This window comes from Typopeltis vanoorti, chromosome 12 (genome assembly GCF_054136105.1).
Source record: "Typopeltis vanoorti isolate ZY-2024b chromosome 12, IOZ_Tvanoo_1.0, whole genome shotgun sequence".
Lineage (NCBI taxonomy): Eukaryota > Metazoa > Arthropoda > Arachnida > Uropygi > Thelyphonidae > Typopeltis > Typopeltis vanoorti.
This window is the reverse complement of record NC_143560.1, coordinates 30,510,987-30,533,083: the sequence shown is the minus strand read 5'-3', so window position 1 is coordinate 30,533,083 and position 22,097 is coordinate 30,510,987. Positions and strand designations below refer to the sequence as shown.

At 35.4% G+C, this 22,097-nt stretch overlaps 1 protein-coding gene across 1 annotated transcript in view; it reads right to left on the bottom strand.

Annotated features, from left to right (window-relative positions):
* The window catches only part of LOC150100659 (death-associated protein kinase 1-like), a 441,829-nt gene that overhangs the window by 131,488 nt on the left and 288,244 nt on the right, over positions 1 to 22,097 (bottom strand). The window contains exon 14 of the mRNA XM_090401850.1: positions 8,109 to 8,368. Coding sequence (XP_090257976.1) covers positions 8,109 to 8,368 — 260 coding nt within the window. The remainder of the gene's footprint in view (positions 1 to 8,108; positions 8,369 to 22,097) is intronic.

Here is a 22,097-nt window from a genome sequence, read left to right as displayed (position 1 = left end):
AGAAAACATCACTATCAATAATAACATAGTCAGTGAGACTTTTCTTATTTCTTGCTTCTTCTCACTAGGTGAATTTGTGCACATTTTTATGTTGGAACATTGTGTTAGTAACAACTAGTGCATGTCCCGAGCAGAAATCCAACAGGTGTTTTCCATTATTTTTAACTTTGCTCTTTTCTCCAATTTTCCCAAAATATTTTTGTATGTCTGACAATAATTTCTACTTTGCTATTTAGATTCCCAACAAGGACCAACTTTTCATTGTGTCGACTGCTTTTTCTAAAGCCTTAAAAAATTCCTCCACTTCTACCTTAGTTGAACCTTCTGTGGGACCATAGGCACAAATAAGTCTCATCAAATATCCCCATTCTGATATTTGTCCACATCACTCTTCTTGATATTGTCTGGGCTACATATGAGGCTAATCTGCCATTCAAGAAGATTAGCCTCGTATTTAGTGTTGGCTACTTCTTCATTTGCTTGATTGTCATTACCTGAATATAACATTTTGTATTTATTACTCAGAAAGATCACCAGTTTTTGTTTCAGTCACTCCTATTATGTCGATCTGGCACTTATTTGATTCCTCAGCTAGCTCCATTTCTCTGTCATTTAAGCTTCTTATATTGATAATATCGATCTGGAACTGTGGTGATGTTCAGTTGCAGTGTGATTTAGGATTTGTTCCAGTAGCTGACTTTTTCTGTTCACCCTTGTTCCCTGGCAAAAACGATGGGAGCCTTGTTTAACCGGGTGATGCCCCAGCCGAATGAAATTCTGTCATGTTGTACCATCATTTTATATGGTGTAATTATGGTATACTATTGGTATAGCCAATAAGAGTACAATTTTGTCAGCTAAATTCCAAATTGCAGCTCATCCTTGTTTGTTTAGTATCCAGGTAGATACCTAACAGAGTGAACCACGAGAAGGTAAGGACTGTACATTAGGTCAGAAGCCCTGGGGTCGGTTCTCTGCATTCCTTTAAAGGCTATGTGGAGGTCTCCTCTCAGTCTGTCTTGCATGCTTGTTCTCTTATTCTCTACACTCGTGCTAACCAATTCTCCATTCATAAGTACCAGTTTAATCCCTCCCTCAATCCTTATTATTCTTCTCTTTTACATCATTTCTTACTTGCTCACATCCATTCTGCGCACTCATTACTCTCTTGATGACTCATACTGAATCCATTCAAATGTAATCCATCACATTTTACTAAATGTTTCCTAAGAATTACTAAGGTTCATTTAGTCTGTATGTACAAAATGTATTTCTGAACTCTGGATGGACAAATTTTTACTGATATCCAGTAGAATGAATGTTTGCTTAGCATAATTAATTAGAACTGAAAGAATGTTGATGTAAACAAAAATTAATGATCACTGACAATGGAAACCAGTTTTTTTTTCCTATAAAATCATATAAATGTCCTTATTTTGCTACCTAATAAAGAAGATGTAAAAAAAAGCTTTCATAATCTCTCTATTTTCAAGAAAATATGTATGCTAAAATAAACAACCATAAATTACACTTTGGTTTAAATCAACATGCAAAATTTAACAAAAAAATTATATGGGAACTTATTTTTTTGAAAACCAGCCTAAAATGAAATACAATTATATTTTATTTTTAATTATTATTAACAAAATTATATGTTAATTATAATTAGCACTTAAACACAATTACCCATTATATTTTAATTTATAAAACTTAAAAATTATAACAAAAATTTAAAATGGCAACCTGTTCTAGCACATTTCCTTGTTTTGTGAGGGTGTCATAACTGGATAAACATCACCGATTAAAAATATACTGAATCATTAAAGTATGCTTTCAAGAATAAAAATTGTTCAAATTTTTGGAAATTCACAAATGTCTATTTGTGAGCTCTATGAGAGCAATCTCTTTACCAAGAGTGCCATGTACAACCTATGACCACAGAATTTCTTATTCTCTTCTCACATATTATTTTTGCTTACATATCTATATCTTTTTCATATCTATTTGCAAACCACTTCAGCAGTTTCTTTTCAAGAAACAGTAAAATTTTCCTCATGCTTTACTGTCTGCATCTTTTTCAGCAAAGCTCCATAAAACCAACAATGATGTCTTTCATAGTTGGTAATGCAGAAAGTTCCATGACCAATGCTAATGTCTTTCACAGCTGATCATGATGCCTATCTATTTATACTCTAGAACAGTGTTTCTCAAACTTCAGATATCTGCATACCCCTTCTTAAATTTTCATTATTACCAAGTATCCCCTAATTAATTAAACATAAATTAATTTATGAATTAACTTAAAATATTAATTAAAATTAAATATCTATTTTATTTGAATTTATATGTTCATGTAAACAAAAAATATGATTTATTTTTAAATTTTGGTTCTCTAGAGATGTCAGACGACACACTCTTATTAATTTCATTTGATCCAGATGCAATATCAACTTTTTCTTGTTGCTTACAGCTACTTGTATTTGCTATATTGCTCTCTTTTGGGGGTTTTATAAATCCAATCTTTAACCAATGATCCATACATAAGAATTTGAAAGCTAAAAAAAAAAATACTGTATTTACTCGAATATAACTCTAACTTTTTTCCCAAAATCAAAGCTAAAAAATTGTTGTGAGATATGTGCAAAAATTTTCAGAAACTAAAGTTTTCAGAAAAAAACTGAAAATGGTGCGACTTATCAAGAAGCTCCTACTCGCTATCACTACTTTTGGCATCGAGAACAGTTTCTTTGTGTGCATCATCAAAGTCATCTACCCAAATAGCGTCATCTTCTTTCCCATTATTTCAAGCAAAAATTACCAGTAATTTACAAGACTTGAGATACGTAGAGCAGCGAAGAACTGCGGTATTAACAAAGGCTAATTCCCTTCAACCAAATTCCATAATATCTGAAACACATTCACTACATATTTCTTAGTTTTAACACATTAATGACGGGGGTGGTGTCAAGCAAAACCATATGTTCCACCGGCAACATATGGTTTTGCTCGGTCTACACAGCAGTTTCTGTTGGAGAGGGCATGTGATTCGTTAGTTAGTGCCATTTTATCCTGGTTGCCTCTAATTGCACTGTTTGTTGAAAAATATAATCACTCCTTTAATTATGCATAGCCGAAAATTGCCATGTACCCCTGGGGGTACATGTACCACATTTTGAGAAACACTGCTCTAGAAGTACAACCTCTCGACTGAGCGATATGGATAACATATGACCATACAATGTTTTACCTGTAACTTTTTTTTTTTTTTTTTTTTGCTTTACTGCTACTCCCTTAAAATATATCTTGTTATACTGTGTGAAGACTAGATGAAAAACTGGAGATGAGTTCTTTCTCTCTGACTACTAACTGGAAGTAAAACCAAATCTCTAACTAACACATAAATACAAACACAAAGTAAGGATCAAGAGCCTGTGTAGCTCAGTGGATGTGGCGTTTGCACACCATCGCGCTAGGCCGCACGAAGGAAGTCTTGGTTTCGAGTCTAGTCGGCGACTAGAGGAAATTTTTCTAAGCCTTTTTTCGACCGGTTCCCGAGTTAGTCGATCTCTGGCACGGGCAAGCAGGTTTTTCCTCCTGGAAACTCGGGTTTTTCATCCTGTAAACTCAAGAAAATCGACCGTAGAACCCACATTATTTCAGACATTAAATATATTGTGTTAAGGTTAGAGACCACGAGATGGCGGCACATTTGAGCCGTCTCTCTTCACTGCGTACCGCTTAATTAGTGATAGCCTTGGGCCATCTGTCTCTGATTGGGTACCAGTGGAGATTGAACTGCCCACTCAGTCTCCAAAAGTTAGATAGGGCTAAATGGCCTCGCCTACTCCCGTATATACGGGAATAAAAAGGCGTTAGCTGATTTTTTTTTTTTTTTAAGTAAGGATCAAAAGTTGTTGGGCATAAGAAAATATGTTAGTATACATTTCTGTTTAATTGTACTGAGTAGACAGCATATCTGCTCTGCAATCAACAGGATGTAAGTTCTAATCCTGCCATAGGAATTGAGATTTGTGATTGTCTTTAAGTGGAAGATGAACTTCACTGCCTGATGTGACACTGTACCACACATTTTGGAAGCCTGAAATGGCTTGATAAAGATAAAGTTCCATGTTTTGTCTCTAGAGCAGTGTTTCTAGATTATGTAAAAAAAAAAAAAAAAAAAAAAAAAGGTTATAGAATCCTTATTCTGCTCAAAAGGTTTACAACTTGTAAGGTGGGAGTTACATAATAAATTAAAAAAAAAATCTTGTGGGTTCGGCACTTTACTCCCAGGTAAGTGATTGTTGATACTGAATAGAAGTAATAGAAGTATAAGAAATATGAAATAGAAGTAAGAGAAATATGAAACAAAATCTGTACCTCAGAAAATCAAGGTCAAGTGGATTTGACTGTGATTTTGTTTTAATGAGCCTCAAAAGAAAAATCACAGTTGTGCAGGTGTAACAATATTATGCGAAGTAGACACTGAATGTTTTTCATATCTGTAGAAAAATTTGTTAAGCTATCTTAACACGTTTGCTGCCATGCTACTTCGGCATAGTCTGTTCCTGTACACCGAGCAATTTCACTTCTTCAAAGTCAGTACAGTAATCTCGTTGCCGGTGGTAAGCGTCATACGAGTATACTCGTAGTTGGCTTGTGCAGAGCATATACCATCTATGAGAATACACAGTTTTGATGCTAGCTCCACAAGCCAAGCATTTTCACTTCTTCGAGGTCAGTACAGTAATCTCGTTGCCGGTGGTAAGCATCATACGAGTATACTCGTAGCTGGTTTACCAACTACGAGTATACTCGTAGTTGGCAGCGAACATGTTAATTTGCAAATTATGTGTTGAAGTTATATACTGCCATAATTCCCACTCTGCCTAGGTAGAATAAAATAAACAATGAAATTTATGGTGTGTGTGCTGCAAATCCATATACTAGAATTTGATTTCAATGACAATAATAATTGACAATAGCTGGATGGTATTTAATGAAATATGGTGTGTATGTGTGTGTGTGTGTGTGTGTTCATAATGGAATATGACTACTGAGAGGATTACAATACACATGCATCATTTTATCTCATAGAGCACTGTCATACCACATGGTAGCTGGTTAATCATGGCATGGAACCTAAAATAGATACACAGTGGACAGCAGTAATTTAGCTTATTTCTTACCCAGTGATGGAATATGCAAAACCCATTAATAATGGACACTCATTATATTCAATATACTGATTCTAACCTAATGTTTCCTGAACATTTTCTGAATTGTTGTATGACATCACTGGCCCTCTCAATCAGATAATATTGAAGCCAATCAGAATTAAGAAATTCACTAATGTAGTTACATGTGTAGACCTAATGTTTATTTATTTATTGATTGAGTTAGGTACCGAATGTTTTCAATGTTTGTTTATAATGCAAAGAAGAAACTGTTTGCATCTTTCCATAAAAGCAACATCACTTATAAAATGTATGACATTTTTTCTTCACAGACTAAACACACTAATATGCAAGTAGTTAACACATTTGTGCTTCAACAATGGTAGTTATATAGGGTTAAAATTGGCCATAGCATTAACAAAAGCTTATAAATTGACCAGATCCAGGAATAAATACATGACTATGATATATTAGGTAACTATGGTAGAGTTCACAAAGCTAACCTGGCCTGGTTGGCTGAGTGGTTAGCATATCCACTCTCCAGCCAAAAGGCTGCGGGTTCGAATCTTGCCATGGGCATGGATGTTTGTGATTGTCTGTGAAAATACTAGTGGTGGTGGTGGTGGTTGGCAGTAGATGGCAGTGGTGTAGATGATGAAAGTAGAGCGGTTCGTTGTAGCTGGATTGAGTGGTGGAGATAGAGAGGTGTGGAGTAGGTGCCCTCCCTTGATGAGTCTTTGGACTCCCTGGAGGTGTCACATAGTAATAAAATAATAATAATATCTGATTAGTGAGAAATTTGATTGACTGGTGAGTTAACACAAAATTTTTCAAGCACTGAAAATAGCTTATTATATTCTGACAAGAAATTATATTCTTGTTTTAATCCTTCCCGCAAACATAAACAAAGTTTACACATGAAGTGTAAACTTCATGTGTAATTATACATATAGAGGCTGTTGACTTCACATTAATTGCTTTAGTATCCTATAATGCAAAATTGTTATGGGAAGGGCCACTATCCAGGCTGGTTTGGACCTCTACTGAGGTCTCATCTGCACACATCAGATCCCAGATTAAATCAGTGCAGAAGTTATATTATTATTATTACTATAGACCAGGGTCCCTTGGCCCCCTCCCTGTGGGTGCCACTGGAACCAGAAATACCTCTGACTAGGCTCTTAAATTTAAGTCTCAGCTCTCGTAGAGTTCCAAGAGAGAGTGGAAAGATGGCAAAATAATTCCCTTGCATAAGGGAGGTTCTAAGACTGCAGTAGCAAATTATAGACCAGTATTCTCTCAGGAGTGGTGGCAAAAGTGGCTAGTATATCCTCACTCTCTCTCTCTTTCTCTGTTTTCAGCCAATGGGCAATGGGATTTGAAATCCACTATGATCATGAATCTTTTGTGAACATTTTGGAAGATAAAGGTCATAGTCAGTGTTAGACTACTACCCTACTTCCTGGAAGCTTGAAGTGGCTCAAAAAAAGTTCCAGGTTTGGATCATGTACTCACAGTTCTCACACTATTGTACCATAGAGGAAGCTTTACCCACCATCATACTTAATATGTGACCTTAAATTAAACTTTCCCAAAATTCTAATCTTTAAAGGTACCTGTGGCAACTACTTGGTATTGCACTAAACTCTTCACTGGTATGTTTGCCTTTTATTAGTGCTTCTGATTAAATAAAATTTTCACCCTAATATCAAGGGCATCTTAAGTATGACTTTCAAATTAAATAACAAGAACAGAAAGTGGTATATTCAACAATGACAGATATGAACTGCATGTTACATGATACAGAGTGTCACAGTCTAATTATATTAAGGTTCTAGTAAAAAGACTTGAACAAGATTTAATACTAAATAAAAAATATAATTAAATTAATTCTGGAATTTGTGAAGAACTATTTCCAATAAGAAGGATAATTTAAGTCCAATGTTTCTATTTAGATTCGATCAATGTAGCAAGGTCTCACAACTCTCTTTGTATAAATGTTCCAAGAGGTTATTACTTGTATGGAGAACCTTAATTTTCTTCCAAAGAACTAGTGGTTATTTATTACTGATTAACTGCTGGTACTCATCAGAGACCAGACAGAAACCTTAAGAGGGCAAGAATCCTCTTTTCAATATAGTAGCAATCCTATGTCAGAAAGTGGTATTTTTCATAAATGAACTCTCAGTTGATGCATAAATGCACAGCTGAAGAAAGAGAACTGGCCTAGAGTTCACTAATGAAAAACACAACTTTCTGATGTAGGATTGTTGCAGTACTGAACAGCTGTATTTTTCATAAGTGAGCTCTCAGTTGGTGTGAATTATAACAGTTGAAGAAACAGCACTGACCAAGGGTTCACTCATGAAAAATATGACTGTTTGACACAGGGTTGCTATGGTATACAAAAGAAGGTTCTTGACCTCTTAAAGTTTCTGCACTATGTTAGATGAGAATCGACAGTTCGAAATAGCTGCTGACCAAAATCTTAATCAAAAGTACTAATAACAGGTGAAAATACAGCAAAGTTTGTGCCTTTTAAGTTGTGCAATACCGATGCAACTCTAATGCCAAGCTGCATTTTCAATAAACTTGCTGGTGAGTTTTGAAGTGTTTAGTTTCAAATTCAATTATTTGGCTAAGAAATAATGATGGATTTATAATATCCTCCATTTCTATAAAAACACACACACACAATGAGAATGTTGATTGAGACCCTAAACACAGAATCAATGCCCTAGTCTTATTATAGGCATAATAAAAAACTGACTCACTAAGAAGCAATCAAACACAACTCTGTGAAACAAGTTGGATCAAAAGATTTAGAACAAAAACTTATGCCAATTTTAGTTAAAGAACATCATATTCAATTTTTAAAAATGTTTTATATGAATATATATACACATACATAAACTACACTTTAATAAGTACCTGAATAACTTCTGCCTTAACTGCAGAAAGATACTGCTTGAACATTTTCATAGTTGGGGAACCAACATGTGCATCAACCACAAAAACTGAGTCATGCAAATCGAATATATTTTGAAACTTTTGCATTACTACTTGAAGAACTGATGTGGCCTCACTACTGACGTATTCACCTGTATTTGGATGGCGATGACTGTTTGCAATATCAGCATGGGTAGCAACAAGTGCTATTTTAGCTGGTTTACTACTTTTTCCACAAAAGCCTAAACACAAAAGTCAACATTAATCTAATAAAAGTACCAAATGTTTATAACAATATCATTCAGTAAAACTTGAATTAATTAAAGCACTGATCTTTCATACTGCTGTTTTCCCAAACAATCATTGCTTCTGAATGCCACAAAAAAAGGGAAAATATTGTGAGTCTATGTTTTTTTTTGGGACAGTACACAATGGTATGGTGTACTGATACCCTTGTCATACAGTATATTACATAGTGATGAGTGACATGACATATGGATGCAGTACATTTAGAAATTTGTAATATTCAGTAATTTTTTATGTTTACCTGGTATGCAAATAAGGTTAGTTATTTAATGATATTAACATTTTTCCACTATTTTTGCTATATAAACCTTTTTTTTAATATATATATATATATATATATATATACAACATTTTATTTTTAAATTTTTATTTTATTCTAAAATTTAAATTTTATATATATATTATTAATACATAACCCGGGTTTCCAAATTTATTTTTCCCACGTCAAAACATCCCCCCTATGCTCCCTTCCTCCTTCCCCCCTCGTTATAAACAACCTTCAGCAGGATCATGAAATTGGAAGACATCCTAGAATCAAAACAAGGTATGTACAAAATTTTTCCACCTCTTTTATTCTGCTATAATTGCCTTCTATACTCATCCATAATGCCCTAAAATATATATACCCCTTTTTTGAGTAATAATAGCCTATGTATTTAAAATAAGGGACACTCCTAAACAAAAACAGACTATAACAGCCATAATTATAATAATAGTGTTTAAGAGGAGTAGCATGGGAATTTTCCCAGAAACTATACCTAACCTTTTTTTTAATATTTGTTATAAAAAATTTTTATTAAAAATTATTGTACATATTTTACTTATTTTTATATACTTTTAAAATAAATTTATGCTTCATAAACTGTGTATATTGTTATATAGTTATTGTTCTTATTCCAAATACATTATTACACTATAAAGTAAAAATATCAGTAAAAAATAAAATAATTTATTTAGTTTTTTTTTCATATCAATTTAATTTTTAATTTTTCCTGCTAGTAAATAATGAGTACCAGCACCTATTTCTGACAAAGAAAGTACTGAGGAAGAGAATCTAATTATAACTGATAACAGATGTCAGGTATCGGTTAAACTGTTAACACACTATTGCAATACAGCAAAATAGCAGATTCCTTGATCTACAGTGTGATGTGTACTCAGGAAACCTGTTGAAAAGAATGACATTAAACAATCAAACAAAAAGAAAGAGATCAATCAAATTCTTCTGAGTAACATATTTTGCTTATCATTTCTATTATTATTGAAAACATTTATCCAAATCCATTTTCAGAATCTAAAATTATCTCTGTTAAATTTCATTTAATGATGACTTGAATATCATTAAATGGTTTCAATTTTATTAAAAAAAAAAAAAAATTATTATTTTTTTGATGGAAACGAAACTACATAAAGTCAAATCATGTGAATATGGGGTCCAGTGGGCTTATGGTATTCATTATTGATAAAACACAGAACAACACAATGCATGATGAACTTTGCTGAAACGTGCTTCACATTCAGCTTGTCTGGTAAATTTCATTTGCATGAGCCTGTGAAATTCCAACTTCTGCTATTTCACCTCTAACAGTCTCATTAGCTCAACTAGTAAAAGCTACTACTTGTATACTGCAAAGGTGAATCCTCAGTAAAGCATGAATGTTTATTTATCAAAGTGCGTCTGACAAATAGCTTAGGGTTTATAAGCTTGAATGGTTTTTTAGATTTTTTTTTTTTTAAAAAAGGCTGTTTCCAGTGTTTCATCATTTCTTGATATTGGATCATTCAAAGATACAAAGTTGCTACTTTGTATCCAAAGTAGCAACTCCTTATGCCATTTTCAATAAACCATATTTTTCACTAGTCATGCAGCTAAGTTTAAAACAAAATGCAATATCCACAACTTGTTCCCCAATTTCCGATATCATAAAAATCGTTCACAAAATGAAACTATTTTGTCTTAACTTGTTTAAACTTGCATGGCATGTTATGTATTGAAATAATGAGTTCATTACCGTGCTTTGCATATGATATCCGTCTCCATGAAGAATTCTCAACCATGTTGAAAGGCTTATGTGTTCGTTACATGTTGATTGGATTTTAGTATAGATGTGAACACAGATTGATAAGAAAATAACTATTTATTGAATTAATTGCTAATATTTTGTTGGTATTCTATCCAGCATCTTCAGAGCACACAAACAAAGTTTGTTACAGTAGCGAGACAACCACAATCCGGTGTAACAGTGGGACTAGTATGAGCATTTGTAGCGTGCAACACAAAGACTAGTCCTAATTAGGTGCCATCTAAATTGGAAAAAAAAAAAAAGAGAGAGAAAGCAGGTATTAATTTGGTTTTAGGATGACTGTCTCTCAAATCTTTGGTAGATTTATACAGCCATACTTGTTGAGGTTTGAAGTATGCTTCAAGGCTTCTGTTGATTCCAGGAACAACCTCTCTGACTTTTTTTATTTTTTTATTTTTATATTGGGCCCATACACAGGCGGTTGATTGGTCAACCTATAGTGCATTAGTACTATGTATGGGTGGTGGGTTGGGAAAGGAGGAATTTGTTTAGATTTGATTTGAATGACTTTAAGTTGTATTCATTGGGAAACACAGCAGGTGAGAGACTGTTCCACGGCACAGCAGTTGCAGGGATGAAGGAAGAGGAAAAGAAATTTGTTCTGTTTGTTTCTAGGTGTACTGTGAAGGGATGTTGTGCAGCAGCTGTATGTGTTCCAATGAGCTTAGTACTGAGCAGGGGAATTATTGATGTTATTTTGGATGAGCATGTCCCATGGAAATATTTGTAGAATATACTTACTGCAGAGACCAAACGCCTGTGTGAAAGTGGGGGGGGGGGGGAAGAGTTGGTAAGGAATGGGTCATTGATAAGTCTAATTGCCCTCCTCTGTATTGAGCATTTTGAGAGAGCTTTTAGGGGCCCCACCCCATATGTGGGAGCATATGGGGTGGGGCCCCTAAATTTGTGACTTGTATAATGTTAGTAGCTGTTCAGGGGTGAAGTAATGTCTTGAGTGGAAGAGAAATCCTATTTTTTTTGAGGCTGAGGATGCAATGTTTGAGATATGTTTGTGTCAGGAGAGGTTTGATGTGAGGGTGATTCCGAGAAGTGAGATCTCAGGCTGTCTGGAAATTTGGGTATCGTCGAAAAAGATACTGGGAAAAAGTTGTTCTTTTTTATGGGAAATAATACAAAACTGGGTTTTGTTGGCAATGAAATTTATGAGGTTATCCGAAACCCATTGTAGGATGGCTTGGAGATCGGAGTTGAGGGTGGCGGTGGTTGATGTTCTGTACGATGAGGTGAGTTGTGTGGGGTAAGGCTTATCATATGCAAGCAAGCAGTGTAGTGTGCTGTCATCTGCAAAACTGTGTATTGGGTTGGAGGTCAATTGCAGTAGGTCGTTGATGTATAGCAGGAACAGGGTTGAAGAGAGGACAGAACCTTGTGGGACTACAGCATTAATTGAGTGGTGCGAGGATAGGGAGTCATCCGCCATCACACACAGTGTGCGTCCAGACAGAAAACTGGCGATCCACCTACAGAAGTCCTGGGTCAGACCGAATGATGGTGGTTTGCCTAGTAGGCCTTTGTGGCAGACCTGGTCAAATGCTTCGGAGATATCTAGTGCAACCACTTGAGATTCGTGAAACCTCTCCATAGCATTTGTCCAGAGATGGGTGACATATGTAAGTAGATCTCCTGATGATTGGCAGTGGTGGAATCCATACTGGTGGTCATTTATTTGGTGAGTGTCTTCAAGATAGTGTAGGAGGTGGGAATTGATGATTTTTTCCATTACCTTTGACAGGACTGAGGTAACCGAGATAGGGCGGTAATTGGATGGCAGTGACTTGTCACCCTTCTTGGGAATGGGCTGAATATAGGCCAATTTCCAGTTTGTGGGATATATTCCAGTGGAGTAGGAGAGTATATATAGGTGACATAGGATAGGGATCAGTTCTGGAGCACAATTTTTCAGAACAATTGGGGGAATGCCATCAGGCCCAAGAGACTTTTTTGTGTTTAATTGGGACAGTATTTTTCTGATTATATCCTGGCAAAAGGATATAGGGACATTGTATGTTGGGTGTCTGGAATGGTTGGGGGACATTTACCATCATCAGTTATGCATGCATTTGAAGCAAAGTATGAGGCCAGAAGATTGGCTTTTTCTGTGGGTGATGAGAGAGTAGAGCCATCAGGATGTGATAGGGGTGGGAATAGTGTTGGACAGAAGTTACGGCCAATTGCTTTGGCAAGAGACTAAAATGCTTGGCTGCCGTTTGGACAGGCTGCTAGTTTCCTGCTTTTTGCTCTTTTGAACTCTGTTTTGGAAGCGTCGATTGTTTTTTTTGCATCTATTACGGGCTTCGGTGTAAGCTTTGAAGGAAGATGAGGTTCTCGATTTCAGCCAGTTGTGATATGTATGATGTTTCATTACTACAGCCTTGGCACATCTTTTGGAGAACCAGGGTTTCATTAGAGAATGGCAGTTCAGAGTGTTGTGTGGAATGTAAGTATTCATGTTGGTGAGGATTACTTTGGTAATAAGCTTGGTGCATATGTTTGGGTTGGAAGGCCGGAAGCAATAGTCCAACCATGGGAATGCGGCATAGAAGATGCAGAGGCTGTCCCACTTGGTACCATTATAGTGCCAAATGGGTTGTTACAAGTGACTTGTAAGAGCTTCTGTGCAGCACTTTTGTTTTTTTTTTCCAATTGATCCTGTGTGTATCCGGGGGTATCCAAAGCATGGTCTGCTAGACCCGACTTGCCATAGCAGTTCATTATTTATATTATTTAAGTATTTAAATAATACAGTACATAATTATTATTTTATGGCAAAACTTAAAATATTTACAAAATAATAATTCACTCTTTCCAGAACCATTTATTTTATTTCTTTATATATATATATATAGATTACTCTCATACATGAAAGGCTGCAAGGCCTATCGGTAAATAAATGCTGTGTGGGCAAGGGTTTAGAGCAAAGTAATCAGTTGATATTCCATTTAAAGAGTTGGAGGTTGTAGTTGTGGGGGGGAATACATCATAGGAAAGACTTTTCCACAAACCTGAGGTATAAGGAATGAAAGATAATTGGAAGTAGCTTATTCAGTTCACCTGTAAAAGAATATCAGGCAGCTGCTGCTGTAGGCTTGACATAAATGGGTAGCATAATGGATGTTAATTCTCCTAAACAATACCCCTCGAAATATTTGTAGGACAACACAATGCAGAAATTGTCCATCTGGGAGACAGTAGTTGAAAAGGTTCCATGAAAGATGAGTCCAATCGACCAAAGTGCTCTCTTCTGAACAGCATTAAGACTTTTTAGGGAGGTTTTAGGTGCACCATCCCAAATATGAGAACAGTATTCCAAGTTTTTGTAGATTTGGAATTTGTACAGATCAAGTAACTGGAAAGAATCAGAGGAAAAAAAAAGTAACATCTTGAGCTAAAGAAGATGCAAAGTCTTCTGGAATGAGGTTGCTATAGAAATGATGCAGTAGTCAGTCTGAGAAGGGAAATCTGATCTTGACTGTTGAGGAATGGCAAAGGTAAGGGGAGCAGAGCTTGGTTATTTTTAATATTATTTATTAATTTATATTTTTTTTTTGTGCGAAAACAGATAAAATTGCATTTTAGAAGCATTGACGTGACGGCGTTCTTGCCTCATTCTCATTGCAGAATGGTAGTGTGGAGGTCAGTGTTCAAGACATTTATTTTAGATGATCTTGAAGCTTCAGATGTTCAAACATTACAATGTTTAGCATACGAGTAAAATGAGCAGAGAGTGCTATAATCACAAAACTGTGAACAGGGTTTGAGGTCAGTGTGGGCAGGTTGTTTATATATATGAGGAAGAAGGTGGAGGAAATAAGGGAGCACTAAGGAACATCTTTTACCATCACATATTTAGAAAAATTAAACACAGAAGCTAAAATTTAATTGAAATAAATTTAATAATTTGTAAAATTTTTTCCTATGCGTCACAGTCATCCTCAGTACACTGAATCATTTAAGGTTAAAGAATCATTTTCAAAAAACGCCACTGTAGTATTAATAGGACAACAAATGGTCAGTAAAATTCCCAATTATATATTTTAAAAAAATTACAATAATATAATAAACAAAAATGTGCATAAAAATGATACAATAATATTTCCCATAAAGGGGATAACCAAAGGCCATCAGATCTGTTTAAGTTCAGTCAGTCATAACTCTCTTTATACAAGCATTCTATGAGGAATCTACTTCTATATAAAAGCTTAGTTTTCTTATAAAAAACTCTATGTTTGGTTGAGATGGCATATTCTGCTAGGCCAGACTCTTCCAATTCATAGTAAAGGATGTAAGATTTATGTTCCTCATGAGGCATAGCTGCAAATCTGCCAGACTATCCAAAGTAAGACAAACCACAGGAGTACGGGATCTGGTAGACACCTGGAAGACTGAGTTTGAGAAAGCTTGTCTTTCTTTAGGAAAAGAAAGAAAGGTAAAAATCTTCTTGACAAGATGATAGGACACTACAATATTAAGAGGTTTTAGAACTTTAGCTATACATTCAGAAATACCTGAAGATATCATTCATATTCCACTCCCTTATATTAAAGGAAATTTCTGAATGTAACTGTAATTTTTCTTTTTCTTCAATTGTAATTTTAGATTGTATTCCATTTTTAATGTACCGAGGATGCCTAGACAAAAATTTTACAACCATTAAATTTATTTCATTTAAGTTTTAGTTTCCATGTTTAATTTTTCTAAGTATGTTAACTTACTGATATTAAAGCAGAAGTTACCATCACATGTAGTGATGGACTTGAGAGAAAACTGGCAATCCAATTACAAAGGGAGGAAGCTAGACCATAAGATGGCAGGTTGCCAAGATGTCTTTGGTGTAAAATCCTACCAAATACCTTGAAATTGTCAAGTACAACAGTGCAGATTTCTTCAAAACTTTCCATGGCACACATGTCCAGAGGTGAGTGACATACATAAGGAGATCTGCTGCAAATCTTGATTAGCAAATCCCTACTGGTGGTCAATGATTAGTTGAGAGTTCTCCAGGTATCAAAGAAGTTGACTATCAATGACCTTCTTGATTACTTTAGACAACAGTAAGGTCAGAACAAAAAGTCAATAGTTTCAAGGTAAATACATCCTTGATCAGAATTCACTATATATGGGGCTTGCTTCTATGATGTAAGGTGGATTCCAGCTGAGTATAATATAGTGTACAGATGATAAAGAACAAGTTTAGTTCAGAAGCACATTTCTTTAACAAAAATGGTCAGATAACTTTTTGGTATCTAGGTTTTCCCACATTCATTTGATGTCTTTCTGGTGGAAGATCACAGGAGACATGCAATGCAATGCTTCAGGTATGAAAGGAGGTGATTTGTCTTGTCATCTATGCTAGAATTGGATGAGAAGAATAATAGCAAGAGATCACCTTTACTATCAGTTGGATGATAAAGAGGTGAAAGCATAGATGGACAAAAGATGCACTCTACAGCTATTGCGAGGGACCAGAAAGAATGACTATTATTAGCACAGGTGGTGAGTTTTCTACATTTAGCTCTTTCAAAGTCAGACTTGACCCTGTTAATGATGGTTTTGCAAGTGTCACAAGATTCAGCGTTAGTTGTGAATAAAGCTGAATTTTTGTTTCTCATGCCACACTTCAATAAGCAGTTTTCTTATCTTGGGCAACTCAGGCACACTTTTTGGAAATCCTTAATGGCTATAGGATGGGAATTTTGAACAAAGTGGGAATGAAGGCATTCATTCAGACATGGATAACTTCTGTGACAAGATCACAAGTGTCTGGAGAACAAATATAGTAGTTACAGAAAAGAGAAGTAAAAGTCTCAGAGATCCTTCCATGCGACACTGTTGTAGTGCCAAAGTGTACAAGGTTGTGAATGGCTTAGAGGTGTTCCACCAGAGATGAAGCTTGGATGAGATTGTGATCTGAGTTACCAAGAGGAATAATTACCTCACAGTGTACCTGAGAGGAGAACTGGTTAAGACATGATCCAGAGAACAGAGTGAGTGGAGAGGATAGTTGAGAATTCTAGTTTAGGTCACTTATATCAAACACTTCTGCTTCTCTTCCAGCATGGTCAATGGAAAAGGAAAAAAGGGGATCAGAGTTGTGGACATTAAAGTCACCAAAGAGACATGACTTCATGGTTAGGGAATCTGAATTATAAGAAATCAAGCTTCAATGATAAGAAGTCAGATATTTCAGAATGAGTTTTGGAATTGGATCAATGGCAAAGATAGTAGATGAATGATACATAATGAGGCAAGGAAATAAGGTCAAAAAAAAAGGAAGATTCTAGATTAAGCATCCTCTGGGTAAGAATATTGGGTCACACAAGATATAGTTTGGACAGTTAATATGAGCCATGGTTATTGTGGCAGAGATTTGGGGTTTGGCCAAAAAAAGAGAAAAGGATGTTTGTAGATGATGGTGCATATCATTTTGGTTGATGTTTATACTATGAATTATAGTAAAACAATGGAATATTTTTTTGAATTTTATTTTTGGAATGTTTTGAGAGACATTTGTTTTGTATTTTAATTGCATAGACTATGTTTAGATGTAATGCTATATGTGTATGCATATTTAGCTAGATAACTGATGGGTCTAAATTTTTTTTTTTTTGTGTGTGTGTGTGTGTGAGTGAAAAAAAAATAAACAAACAGGGGGAGGGGGGGGAAAGAAAGAAAAAAAAAGAATCGGTTAGCACAGGAATAGAAAACTCATTCCACAAGGACTACAGTCAAAGAAATAAAATAATTTGGGCTGTAGCCTTGAAGTGGGTATCTCTATTTTCTCCTTGAAAATAGAAAAAAAAAAGTAAACTTCAATAAACAAATACTTCAATGAACAGCAAGAATTAGGTAATTTGTGGACTCCATACTTATTACTATCCTAGATGGATTAATTTCTTACATAATAACAATGCATGAAATGCATTGTATAAACCCATAAACAATACAGTGTACAACGTATTGAAAAGTTGCAGAAGCAGCAAGAGATTAGCAGAGATAAGAAGAGAAAGAAGCAGTTGGTCCAAGGTTAAAATCAAGATCACGTCAACAAATGAGAAAAACAAGGTAAGGAGAAAATTATGTATGGGGGAGGGTTCTATGATCAGAGGAGTATTTAACAAAAGAATAACAAAATCATGTTTCCATGGCACAAAAATTACTGATATTAGTTAAGCCATCTGAATGCAAAAGGTAAGGTGAAAAAACTAATTGTCTTGGTTGGCACTAATGATCTGTGAGGGAAGATATAAATCAGTTGTTAAACAAAGCAAAAAATGAAGAGCAAGAAGGTGAAGATAGTAGGTCTCCTGCCATGCGATGACAGAGTTCATTCTTTTAGAGCAACTTGTGTTATAGTTATTTTGCTTATTTACATGAAAACACAAGGCATAGGTAATACTATTTATTTGCTTAGAAGGCTAGATATTTCGGTCTGAAGCTTGCAGACCATCTTTGGTGGCAGTGACAGTTGGTTACAAAGTAGAACGAAAACAATGGATTGATTTGAAACAGAAAGAGATATGTGATATTATATTTAAAACAGCCTAATGTTATAACTGAGGAAACAGATTAATCCTAAGTGTAAAAAAAAAAATTAATGATGGGTTATTCTAATAAGACTTTCCCATATTGTAGATAAAGATAGGCAATTACTCTGATTCAAGTTCAGGCAGTGAAGCAAGGCCTCAGCAATATCTTTAAACATATGCTCAAATTTGTGCTGACAACGATGTAACAGGCATGTCAGATCAAGGAATATTGTGGTCTGTATCTATTTCGTGTTGAGTGAAGCCAGATTTATCAGATTTCCTGAGGCAAATATATGACTGATATCGTTGTATTCCTTTTTCTATTGAGTGTCCAGTTTGTCCGAAGTAGGATAGATGGCATGTATTTGATGTATTCTTATTATGTAAGAAATTACTCCATGTTATAAGTATAACATCATACACTGTTTATGTTTCAAATCAATCCATTTTTTGCATTCCACCTTGTAATCAACTGTCACTGCTACCAAAGATGGTCTGTAAGTTTCAGACCAAAATATCTGGTCTTCTAAACAAATAAATAGTATTACCTATGCCTTGTGTTTTCATGTAAATAAGTAATGCTATGACAGAAGCAAACTGAGAAGGAGAATGCTGATAGCAAACGAATGAATAAGCACGTTGTGTAAAAGGAATGATGTAGATTTTGTGGACCTAAGGCCTATGTTTGATGGAAAGAAGGAATTGTGTAATGCTGATGGACTGCATCTAAATGGATTTGGTGTTAGGTGTCTAGAGAGTATTTTGTTCACTGAGCATGCTGAAGTGCAAATTCAAGGAAACTTAAATGCTCAGTTGGATATAATGAATTCAGCTGAATGAGTTTGAAGGCACCCATTAGATGAATGAGTGCAAGAATGACCAACAAGTGCAGAATCTAGTCTCTAAAGCAAAAATATTGAATAGGGTAGTCAATTCTGGAAGTAAAGATGGTTAGGGGGGGTCTAAAGAGATGCTACAGTTTCTATATACTAAAGACAGAAGTATTAGGAACAAGAGGGAGGAGTTTTTGGCATTGGTTAGTGCAATCTTGCCAAAAGTTATTAGCATTAATGAGACTGTGCTAACAGAAAATGATGTCATTGATGTCAAATGATGTTGCAGGAAAGGAATGTGAAGGGTTTTAGAAGTTTCAAGAAAGACAGAGAAGATACGATGGCAGGAGAGATGCTGCTGATGATAGCATATGAATTGCAGCAAAAAAGAATAGGAGATTAAGTAAGAGGATGGCTGTTCATTTGAAGCAGTCTAGTGTGAGATTAAAGCTAATAAAACAAAATATAAGGTTGGTTGCTGCTATATGCCAGGGAGTTCCAAGGATGATCTGAGAGACATGCATTGCCAAATTAGTATGATGAGTGCAGATTGAGTGATTATTTTGGGAATACTTCAACTATGGAGATGTAGGTTGGAAGGAAGAGAGATCATATGACAAGAAGGAAATGGAATTTATACACCTACTGAGAGATAATTACTTGAGGCAGCATGTGATGGAGGGGACTCGAAGTGCAAGAGTACTGGACCTGGTCATAGGATCAGAAGAGCTATCCATAACTAAGGTGGCCAAATTGCCTCCAACTGGGAAAAGTGACCATGTGGTCCTGACATGGGAGATTGTAAAATTAAGGAATGTGGAACTATAAGGCAGGTGATTATGACAAATTTAGGAGGAAGCTTGAAGCTGTTTCATTGCATAAAACACTGCAAGGGAAGGATGTTAGTAGTGCATGGGAAATAGTTAAGGGGCATCTAGAGGAAGCAATATTAAATTGTGTATCTAAAATAAGGAGGTTTAATCAGGTAGTAGTTAGATGGATGAGAAATATCATTAAGCATGAGCTTCAGAAAAAAAAAAAAATGCTGTGGAGAGAATATAAAGAGAAAGGCGACCCGCAAACTCACGAACAGTACAAGGATCAGGTAAGAAAGGTGACTAGTAAGGAAAGGAAGGAAAAATCAGATTACGAGAAGAAATTAGCTGAGCAGACCAAAGGAAATCCCAAAGAGCTCTTTCGCTATGTGGCAAGTAAGAGGAAGAATGACTATGGAAGAAAAACCTTAATGAGTGCTGATGGTCATGAGGTGACAGATAAATGTGACAGAGACTTATGTGGGAACAGAGGTAGATGAACTGGAGGGTCTTAGGTTATTGCAGAATCTCAGTGTAAATACAGCTGTGTGATTAGATGGAATATCAGGTTGCATTTTGCAGAAGTGTACAAGGGAATTGGCAATGCCTCTGATTAGGCTCTTTAATTTCAATCTCAGCAGTGCAAGAATTCCCAAGGAGTGGAAAGAGGGCAAAATAATTCCCTTGCATAAGTGAGGTGCTAAGCTTGCAGTAATAAATTATAGACCAATTAGCATCTTAGGAATGGTAGTAAAAGTACTGGAAAAACAGCTCAAAAAGAGAATTCGAGAATGGGTGGATAAGAATATGATACTCTATGAGGTTCAATATAGTAGGTGGAATAATAGTGAATCAAAGTGATGTGAAGAGCTTGCAGGATGATTTAAATAGGCCAGGCCTGCACAACACGAAGCCTGCAATGCTATTTATTTTGGCCCGTCTGCCTGATTGAAATTATTTAATCATATGGGGAATATGAAATTAGATGATTTTTCCCTAGTGTTTAATTAAATTTTTACTAAGACTCTGCATGTTTACGTTCATGCGATTAATGTCACAATCATGTTTCTTTCAACTCGACAATAAATTGCATTTGAATTATTCCCACTGTCGTATTTAATAACAAATTATTACAATCGCTTTGAGGTTTTGTTAGTGCTAGTATCGCTGCGGGGAAATTCAAAGTTACATCTCTGTGATAACAGCTTGATGTCTACGAACGAGAACGAATCGTATTACACAAAGTTGGCCATGCCTTGACTAGCTTTGGCAGTGTAGTGGTTGGTTGTAGCTGGAGCAATAACTGTTATGATAACAATTACATTACATAACTGTTATCATAACCTGCATTATTGTGAGTTTTTCATCATTAGTTTTTTATAATTAATATTGTCAATCTTGACACAATGAGCTTAAGTAAAAAGCGTAAAATAGATTTGGAACATCGAGCATTTAACCCTGAGTGGACAAACAAATATTTTTTTTACGTTGTTTAAGGACAAAATAGTGTGCATTGTTTGCCAGGAATCTATTGTTGTGCCGAAAGAGTACAATCTGAGACACCATTGTGAATCGAAACATCCTAACCTTGGAAAGTTGGATACAAGTGAAAAGTAAATAAAAGAAGCAAAGTTATTGAAAGTTCTTAGCCATGAGTAACAAGCCTTTAAAAAAGTGACATCTGCAAATGAAGTTGCCACAAGGTAAGCTTAAAAATATCACAAGAAATAGTTTGTGCTGGCAAATCATTTACTGAGGGAGAGTTGATATAAGAGTTTCTGATGATTGCTATTTCCGAATTGTGTCCTGATAAGAAAAATAATTTTGAAAATATCAGTTTGTCCCGTATGACTGTTCAAGCGCAGGGTGGCTGATATTAAAAGGATCTTAAAGATAACCTGTAAAAATTGGCTAATGAATTTGTCTATTATTCGCTTGCTATGGATGAAAATACTGACATGAAAGATACTGCACAGCTTTTAATATATGTAAGAGGCGTTAATAAGAATTTTGAGGTGACAGAGGAGCTTGCTAGTTTGTGTTCAATGAAAGGAAGAACAACAGGAAAGGAGATTGCAGAAAATGTAAAGATGAGTGTAACCGAAAAACTATCCATAAATTTCAAGAATTTAGTAGCAGTTGAAAGTTTATTTTCCACTTGGTTAGAGTATAATAAAATTAGTTTAATCCTTTATCCAAGTGTGAGCAAACAAAGTTTGTGCCTGAAAGTATCTTCAGGACTGGGGTAAGGTGGTACAACACCAGGGAAACTCGTTGCAAAGGTGGAGCAAATGAGTTTCCCTCGTGTTGTACCACCTTATCCCAGTCCTGAAGATACTTTCAGGCGCAAACTTTGTTTGCTCACACTTGGATAAAGGATTAAACT